Consider the following 9,901-nt stretch of genomic DNA (forward strand, 5'->3'; position numbering starts at 1 on the left):
AAGAAAGGGCAAAGGGCTAGGGATCTCTTCAGAGCCGACTCTCTCTTGGCTGAGGTCTGATTACATAGCAACTTCAGCTGTCTGCCCTGTCAGCTGGCAGGAGTGGTGCCCGCAGTCCTGGGGAGTAAGGAATGTGAGCGAGGAGCAGGATTGGCTTTGGACGAGGGTGACAGGTGGGAAGGAACTGCTCCCTCATCCCGGTGTTCTTCCAGCTGAGACCTACCCAAATAGGCTTAAATCCTAAATCAGGGCCTGGCTTGACCTAATTCCTGCCAGACTAGACAAGAAAGGAGGGCCTGGGGTCTCCGCTTAAACTTGTAAATGCTGGGTCAACACCACCCCTGCTTTAATCTGTTCCACAATCTTACCACTGGGGACTGAGAGGTTAATGTTAGAGTCGCACCTCTACTGTATATCACTTTCTAGAATCCTGAGTCCTTGTGAGTGTGTTTGTGTGTGAGGGTGAGTGCATGTGAACACACAGGCATGTGCACCACCTCCCCCTCCCCCAGGAGTTGTGACCTCAGGGAAAAACAGGAGCAAGAAGTGTGAGTAGACTGATTGGTGGCCTGTGTGTCCCCATCAGGCAGCCCTGAATTGGACGTAGATGGGCTATGTCCCTGAAGTATCTCACACTCGAAGGGGAGAAGGAAGAGGTAAATTTCCATTGGAAGAAAGGGAGTGGATTTGGGCTCCACTGGGAGCAGGAACTGCTATTTGTCTTGGTAACCCCAAGATCGACCTGGCACAAAATGTTGCTTAATGCATTCTTGGGAATGAGTAAGTAGCAAGCAGGTTTGAGGACCCCTGCTCGCCCGGCTGCCACTCAGGTCCTGTGGCCCATCCTGCCCAACAACAGCTGAGCAGAGAGGCGGGTGGTGTTGAGAAGTGAGGAGAGGAGATGCCCGGGACACGGCCCTTAGTCAGAGGTGCAGAAAAGGGACTGGGGGCACCTATAGGCTTTCCTTCCACTTACTGGTTCTTGTCTGAAACCCAGTCTCGTACAGACATACACGATCTTCTTTGTCCAGCGCCAGGATGGGAAGTCCTCCTCACTTCAGTCTCCAGCAACATGCTGCCATCACTTTCTGGTTCTGAGGCTTCTTGTGGCTTCACGGACGCCAACATCCATTCCAGCTGAGCTCTTCCTCAGCACTGAGGCTGCCTCAGGGTGGATGGAAGACTCACGTGCTGCCTGGCCCATATGGGAGATGGTTCACGCCCCCTGAACTGTCAAGGTTTAGGCAGCGGCGGCGAATACTGGTAGTATTTCGCACAGCATACCTTCCCTGTGGAGCCACTGCCCTGTCCTCCCCAACCTGCCTCCGCCTCTGCACGGCCTCGGCCACAGCTGACTCCTGGGATGCAGGCCGAGGTCAGGGTTGAGGGGACACTTGGGACCAGGCCATCAGGCAGTCACCCTAGTTCACCCTGGATGCATTTCCGTAACGACAGCTGAGGCTGGGATTATCCATCTGTGTGCAGACAGAAGAAAGTGTGTCAAAGGAAACAGAGTCCCCAGCCCTGCTTCCCCTACACAGAAGGCGGCCTGAGAGCCTTTCAGAAGGAGATCCTTTGATGTTTTCCTTGTTTGGACTGGGGAGGGGTTTGGAGAAATATATTGTTCACTCTAAAATAATAACCCTGGCTCTGATGAGAAGTTCTGGGCAAGTGCAGACCCGGCTGAATCATCATCCTGGTGCCTGTGTTTGTTAAAAATAAATCCCCTTGCCACATCCTAATTATAGCTGGGGGAGCCCTCGGAAGAGGCCCTCCACACACGAGAGCTCACCCAGCTCTGGCCCTGATATGAGCTGGCAAGCACGGAACAGTATTTCTGGCTGGGCCCCACAGGCAGGTGGCATGCTGTGATAACCCACTTCTGCCCTTCGCCAGGCCAGGAAATTGCAGCCAGTGCTGCTGTAAAAGAAAAGGGTTTCATCTTCCAGGCAGTTCACTGGGAATCTCAGTTGAACTTACTTTCTGCCAATAATAGTTTTTTTTTTTCTCCTCTGGGTTCTGGGTACCTAAGGGTGGGTGGGAGAGGTGGGGATACACAGGAAGGAGACAACCTAGGCCTTTTCCTTTGGGAGCCCTCAAGCTATCTGTTATTACAGAACCACATTCAGCTTTACAAGTAAGAAGTTTCCTCAAGTGGCTTCCAGAAATAAGGTAAAGGTTCTCCTACATAGAAAAAAAAAATTCTTCCTACTCGTTAATTCTTAGAATGTTGTCATGGTGACTTGAATTCCTGGCTTCGGACTTTGTCTTTGTTAAAACAAAAATACCCCACGATAAAGGTAACATAATGAAGCCCTATCAGCCATTTACACGTTAGTGAGAACTCGACCAAAGTTTATGGAGAAGTACAGGATATTCAACAGTGGAGATTCACAGATGAATTTACTTGATCCCTGCTCTCAAGTTGTTCAGTCTCCGAGGCAGGCACAAAGATTATGAGCCCGCAGGATTCTTTGACAGATGTACAAAAGGAAGTGACATAAGATACAGAGCAAGGAGCAGTGCATTGTGAGGGAAGGAAGTCAGAAAGTACTTCATGGGAGAAGTGGCGTTTGGGTTGGACCTTGAGAGGATGACAGGAAGGCATGGGGGAGGGCATTCCACAAGCCAAGAAGCAGAGGTAGGGGTGGCTGTGGTGTCACCCTCAGATGCTTTGCGTGGGGAGTGGGAGGATGGGGGGCAGTTTCTGTCACGATCAAGGGCATGGGCTCTGGATGCTGGGGGAAAACCCTGGCTCTGCCACTTGCCTACCATGTGACTCTGCTTTGAGCAAGTCCCCTTTCAGTGCCTCCATTTCTTCCTCTGTAAAATGGGTCGCCACAGTATCGCCCCCATTAAGTTATGGTGAGAATGAATTAATCCATGTAAACCTCTCAGAACAATGCCTGGTGCACAGTAAGTGCGTGATCAATAAAAGCGATGTCTGATGGTGATTTCTCAGCACCTGGAAGGCGCAGGGGAACTGATGGAGGTGCCAAGGAAAGGTTTAGAAAAAGGAGGCCAAAGACCCCCAATGCGAGTGCACCTATTTTCAAGGGTGCCAATAACAGAGCGTGGTTAAAGGTACAGGGTGAAGTCTTAAGAACACACTGACTTAAAAAAATGCGATGAAAATTCTGTTCCTCAGGGCTGAGGGGCTCCAAAGTGAGGAAGTCAGATGAGTGGCCAAAAAACGGCTTCTGAGGATGCGGCATGCCTGTGGCCTGGCCTGTGGCTGGTGGCTGCTGTGACCCCAGGGAAGCCCACATTACAGGGCTGAGGGGCAGGGTTTGTTCTTTCCCAGATCTGCCCCGTAGCCTGTCCTGCCACCGACTTTCCAGCAGGTGCTGTTGGTCACAGGACCGAGGGAGAGAAAAATAGGTCAGTGCAGATTTATTCCAACACCTGAGAAACAATATTAAGCTCGTGTCTCATTAGCATTGTCTTCATATATGAAGGGCAGGACATTGAGTGTTTCAGGAGGAGGAGAGGTGTGACTTGGTGTTGAGGAAGATGCCAGGCCAGGAAGAAAGCATGTGCGAGGGTCCGAAATCGGGTGAGCTAATTGATAGGTGCTGCACGGACCCTGGAACAGGGATTTTCTTGTTAAGCTCAGGGAACTGCCTGATTTTCAGAGACAACGGGGATCTAAAGGGCCACCACAGCTTAGGTCCTACATAGTGTGCAGGGCTCCAGGGAAGAAGACTGATGCTTAGAAATGAGTCTCCGGACTTCATTTAGGGTGTGGCTGCTTTTCCTGAGTGGAATTATAGAGAACTTGCTAGGAACATGTTCTTCCACATACTAACCTTCCGCAGGCCGACTCCATGCCCACCACTGTCATTAGCATCATGTCTGAATCAGCGCTTAGTGAGTTAATGGAGGGAAGTGGTACCCGTTAAGATCGGGTCTGAGAGTGACTTAACCACCATTCACCATAATGTGAGAGCAGCTCAACGGAGGTGGTAGGGAGCTTCTTAGCGCTCTGCCTCTCTAGTGTGCCACCTCGAGGGCCAAGCTCCAGCCATCGCTTCCACAAAAAAGAAGAGAAAGGGAAAGAAAAGGATGAAAGGCACACGCCTGGTGTCTTTGGAAGAGGTGTCTTGGTAACTGACTGCCAACAGCACCCTTCCGCTTCACTCTCCTTGGCTACACCTGAGTCCAGTGCCTGCCCGGCTTCAGGGAGGCTGGGAAATGTAGTTTGTAATCTGGGCAGCTCTGTGCCCAGTAAAAATCTTTTATTAAGGAAGAAGGGGAGAGTGGATGTTGAGGGGCCACTAACAGACTGGGCCACACACAGATCATTAAAAAGATCAGCTAAAAAAATCATCCAATACAAATGTAGTTCATATTTGGATGAGGACTATATGCTTACACAGTTAGACCGCCAGGAAAGGTAGTGTGGAGGTCATACTTTCATTGCTCTAGGAAACGACCCCCCATTTGATCCTTTTCTAAAGTGAGGAATGCCTATGGGTACTTCAAGCTTATCCTTTGGCAAGTGAATTTTGATTACTGAATTTTCTAAAAGTGGGGCACACTGAGGAGGGGAGAAGCAGATTTGTCTTTCCTAACCACATTTCCCTTAGGCCGATGCTAACTTACGGGGAGTCTGCTTGAGGCAAAAAGTCCCATATTAGGTATTTGTAAAGATGACAGGCAAGGAAGCAAAACAGAGACTTCATTTCAGGCTTTATGACAAAATGGACTAGATACACACGGACTCGGAACCTGACTTGTCTGTGAGAACCCTAGTTCTCTCCACATGCGTGGGCTGAGGACTAGGTCAGAAGTATAAGTTTAGGTTTGAATCCTCAAGCAAAAGTGTGCTCCGTTGAGCCGTCAATTTAAGAACGGTCCTCCCAGCGGCCCCTGGGGGCCACTCTGCCAGGCTGTAGGCAGTGGTTCTTTTGTTTATCTCCAGGGCACGTATGGGCTGGAGGACACCATCGAAGGTCAGAAGCCTTGAGCTCTTTGATGCAACGAGCAGGGAGCTACGCACAAGGAAGTATTGGGATTCCTACCCCCAGTCAGCCATATTTATCAGCATCACCTGTGTATCCCGGGCACCATGAGAAGAGACGCAAAGAAATAAGAGGCATGATTCCTGACCAGTAAAGCAGGGCATGTGGTGAAGCTGAGAAATACGCCCCATGTAACACAGAGACAAAATTACAAGTTATTTTAGTGCTGGGTAGCAAGTCAGGTTTCTTGACCACTTTCGAGTTTCAGAGGATGATCATAGACTGTTGATGACTATGCAGAGATGGGACATCTCTGAAAAAAAAAGGAGAAAGGGAGGGGTAGGGGCGGAGAGAGAGAGAATAAGACTACGTAGGGTGGTAGAATTTGTTGTCAAACTTTGAACCTAATGTCCTTCATTGAGCAGCACCCTTATTGGAAGCTAGCTGTGATTTCTGGTTCTGTCAACATCGAATGAGTTGGACCACATTCGTGACAGGAGAAAACCATTTGCTATTAGGAAATCTTTCAAAGGTATAAATCAAGAAACTTTTAAACAATTATATTTTCATTTCGGTCTCTTTTTTACCAGTTAAAACAAGGTTCATGTGTAACCTAGAAATGTCTTTGATCTTCTTACAAAAATGGCTAAATGTGAAACTTTTGAATTAGAACTCACTAGACATATCAAACATCCTAAATTTGGTTTACAGTCTTGGTTATTTTTTATCAAAGGTGAGAAGAGGCTCATTAAGAAATGCAAAAGTTGTGAGAAAAATCTTGAGAATGCTTAGGCCTAGTTTTATATTGGGAAATCACGTAGGAAATGTCCTGTTTTTTTTAAAGATTTTATTTTTTCCTTTTTCTCCCAAAGATCCCTGGTACATAGCTGTGTATTTTTAGTTGTGGGTCCTTCTAGTTGTGCTATGTGGGACACCGCCTCAGCGTGACCAGCATCCCAACGGGCGAAACCCTGGGCCGCCGAAGCGGAGCGCCAACCTACCCTTTGGGCCACGGGGCCGGCCCCAAGGAATGTCTTGATGGAGACAGATGACATGCTACTGAATGATTTTTTTCCCCAGCTTGATGTACTTTCTTACTTGACTTTACATAAATGCTTAGGTGTAGTTTTATATTGGAAAGTACTTCAGAAAATGTATTTAGGGAAGAGAGATGATTTTCCACGTTGACATGCTTTCTCAGATGAATTCTAAAAGATTCGCCCTGGTTACATATATTCAAGCCTGGAATAGTAACCCTCTCTCAAAGATAACAGAGAATCTCTCCACGAGGATCTGAGTCACCTGTGATGTCTGGTAGTTGCTGGGCTTCCCCCAGGGCACAAACGCCAGGAAGCCAAGGTTTCAAGGAGAATTTGGCTCAGATTTTTAGTTCTACTGTAATAGATGTGACTTTTAGACCTTTCCTGGTTTTACAGATACTAGGTTTCAGAAGTTACAGTGTGACCAAATTCAGGCTTGAGGTTGAACAAATTCATTTGGCAGCCCATAAATTTTCTGGAACACTACATGCAAAGCCTGTTAAAATGTTCCTTAAAACCCATAAAGGTGGACTTAGGAACAAGAGGCAGAGTTGGGAGCTAAGGCTGGCAGCAAGCATCAGAAGGGTTAGGAAGCCTGAGCAGACGCCCAGGAAATGCTAACTGATCTCTCTCATCCCCTCTCCCCGCCACCTGTCTGTCTTTCTCCCTAGGCCGGCACTGCCTGAAAAGAAAGTGGCTGACCTCAGCACTCTGAATGAAGTGGGCTATCAAATCCGAATTTAGGCAAGCCATACCAGCCAGCAAGAGGGCTTCTCTGGTGCTTCTCTCTGCACTTTACCCAGCGTCTTCAGGAGGAACCGCAACTATTTATTAAGAGCTTGTGAATTTTATTTTTAAGGATTCACTTGGAAATAGGATCTGAGTGGTGGTAACAATTAACTTTAAAAAAATTCATGAAGGGGCAACTGTGAAAAGCCTAAAGGAATAAACCCCACTGGGGTTGGACTGTCTCCCTTCCTCCAGATAGGAGAATACCGTAACTGTAGTTTCTATTTTTCCATTTACCTACTTTCTTTTACTTGCTTTGAACATTATGCCTCACCAGTAGTAAATGTTCATGAAATCCTCTCTCCTACTTTTGATATGGTAAGGCAATTTAATCAGTATTAATGTCTTTTTCAGCAATAACAGAGGCAAAGATTGGTGGGATTTTTTTTAAGCAGTTAATATTACCTCAGCATCTTGACATCAGATATGCAAACTTAATGGTGTTTTGTTTTTTTATATTCTATTTGTATTGTTTCCCCAATATTTCCCATGGGGATCTTCACAAAGTTTGGAATTTTTTCCTGGTGCACACATGTGATGAGATTTAAGGTATTATATGCAAGTCTTTTACTAAAAAGCACTGAAATTCTTCTGGCAATATGGGAAACCATTTTCAGGATCTTGCAGTTACTTCTTTCTTAATCTTTCTTAAAGCACTCACTGACAGCAATTTTTATTCCTTCAAAACAAAACAAAACAAAAAGCACGTTCGGAAGCTAGTCTATGTTCTGTCACTAACATTTAAACTTTGCAGACTCCAGCAAAAAGCACAAGCGGTCCCGCCCTATTACACAAATTTAGCTGTACTGCGATTACCTCTGACAAAAACACACTCGGAAAGGCAGAGGCCGGGAGTGAATCATTAGGTCTTGAGAACCAGATAACCTTTCTGTTCACGTTTCATCTGTGATTTTTAACCCGAGTCAGGCCTTGATTCTGAAGGATGCACTGTTAGAGATGTGTTCTGATGTCTTATATTAAGACCAAATGTGGCACGATGTGGTTATTTTCCAGTACCTTGCTTTTAGGTACCACTTCACGACATTTACGAACTGGTATTGGAAAATGCAATGAATTAGAGAAGCAGAACCTTTTTTAAATGGGAAAGTCTTCAGGTACAGTGTTACACCTTACAGTGGGATTTAGTCCATGAAGCAGTCTGAGTGTCTGGCCTGCATATGGTAGTTACGGTGTAACTTCTGGCTGCAGCCCACACAGAATCACTCTAATAGCATCCCAAGTCTGTGTGTTATCAACATCAAGAGTACAGCTTCCATTTCATTTGTTTTATCTTGGCAACCATGCCAACTCATGAGACCAAAAGGCATATTTAAGTGAAGTCTGCCAGTCAACAGAAGTACTGTTTCAGTCTCCGTGCTTCCCCTCTGGCTTTCTTTGAAGGTGATTTTAGGAAGGGGGTAAAAAAATCAGAATCTGTGCTGTGCTTTGAGGTTCTTTACCAGTAAAACCTCTGAGGGTGACATGGAAAGCAAAAGGACTTCATCCTTCAGCCACGAGCTCACTTTACCCTAAAAATCAGTGTTATTAAAGGAAAGTACTGTTTTCTTGAAAAAGAAGATCTGATGTCCTTTACATGAAAAGGACCAAGAAGTGAACATCTCAGTAGACTAAACTACAGCGTAAGTTAAAAATTCTGAACTGAATCACTTTCTTTAAGAGTAGTATTGTCAGTTAGCAGAGTTTAAAATGAGTTATCTTTGTTTACCTTCACAAGGTAAAGCCATCTGCAGCCTCACGGGCACATGTGTTTAGATGTTTGGGGTAGTCAGTGAATCATTTCATTCTTGTTCTAAAACAATACTGACTCAGCTCGCTCTCTCTCTGAGATATGAGGCATATATAGAGATATATATATCTATATCTTCTCTTTATCAATCTGAAACTTTATTATATCCAACAGTAGACTACTTATAACCTTGCAGCCATTCTAAGAACTTGAAATATGATTTTCCAAGTATTACTTAAGTACTGTCCCATCTAAAATATAGAATGGCAATTGTTGCATAGCCTCTCATTTCCCACAAAAAAGGGGAAAAGATTAGGAATACGAACTGTTTCTAATATGCTGATGAATAAGCCTTAAAACTGCCAACCGGCTTGATGGTTCAGTTAGTAACCTGATCTCTTCCACACTTACTCCTTGATTTTAAGATTCATTTCCCCAAAGCAAGAGTTAGCCACAGAAACATGACAGTTAATTTAAAATGTTCTTAGTTGTCATTCTATTTTTATTGCCTATCAAATATGCTAATTTCTAAAAGAGATGGAAAAGGCACCAAACTTCTAAATTCTAGTGAAGCAATTTAATTAAAAATATTAAGGCAAGAAAAAAAACCCATGACATGATTTACCCCCAAAATTGATTTAAAAACTGGCTATAATTCAAAAGAGAAAAAATAAAACTATGAAATGCTTTGAAATCTAATTTTTAAAAAAGTTATTAATCCAAGAGAAATTTTATGCTTAAGGCCTTTAAGGCAATATATGCAAAGTTTAAATGAATGACAGAAATCTTGATTTTAGACTACACATTGTGCTGTTTTGAGTACACTTTATTTCAGAAAGTGATATTTAGTATTTTCTATACACTCTGAAATCATGAGCATTTCACTTTTTCTAAGTCAATTATTTCATAAGGATTTTATTAATAGATATTGGTAAATAGAACTTTGGAAATCTTAATTCAGTATTCTTACTCTACCCAAGGCTTTTCTAAGCTATAGTTTTATGTACAACCTTGTACAGTTTTTTTGACATACAGTTTCAAATCTTGTTTATTCTCTTGGACTTTGTTCTGGCCGATACATTTTTTTTAAATCTTTAAGAAAAACTGTGATTGTTTTAGTGGGTATTTTTCTAAGTAAATGAAAACTTGTATAATGGTATTTTAGAGAATGCCAGATAAGTGCATGTTTCAAGTTAATGTTTTTCTCATCACTTGTATGTTTATACACAGCATGAGACTTTAATAAAACCATCCTGGAAACGTAACGATTGTTTTTCTTCTAAAAATGTAAGATGGTGTGATTTTTTCTTGCCCTCTTATTACATACTTGTCTTAGTAAACTAATTTATCGCTCTCTCACC

The 9,901-nt window shown here is 44.1% G+C and overlaps 1 protein-coding gene across 2 annotated transcripts in view; it reads left to right on the forward strand.

Annotated features, from left to right (window-relative positions):
* Nucleotides 1-9,805, forward strand: part of VASH2 (vasohibin 2) — a 37,882-nt gene extending 28,077 nt beyond the window's left edge. For both annotated transcript variants that reach the window (XM_070498158.1, XM_014834858.3), the window contains one exon: nucleotides 6,676-9,805. In XM_070498158.1, coding sequence (XP_070354259.1) covers nucleotides 6,676-6,748 — 73 coding nt within the window. In that variant the 3' untranslated portion in view covers nucleotides 6,749-9,805. The remainder of the gene's footprint in view (nucleotides 1-6,675) is intronic.
* Nucleotides 9,806-9,901: the final 96 nt, after the last annotated feature.

This window comes from Equus asinus, chromosome 25, assembly GCF_041296235.1.
Source record: "Equus asinus isolate D_3611 breed Donkey chromosome 25, EquAss-T2T_v2, whole genome shotgun sequence".
In the NCBI taxonomy this organism is placed as follows: domain Eukaryota; kingdom Metazoa; phylum Chordata; class Mammalia; order Perissodactyla; family Equidae; genus Equus; species Equus asinus.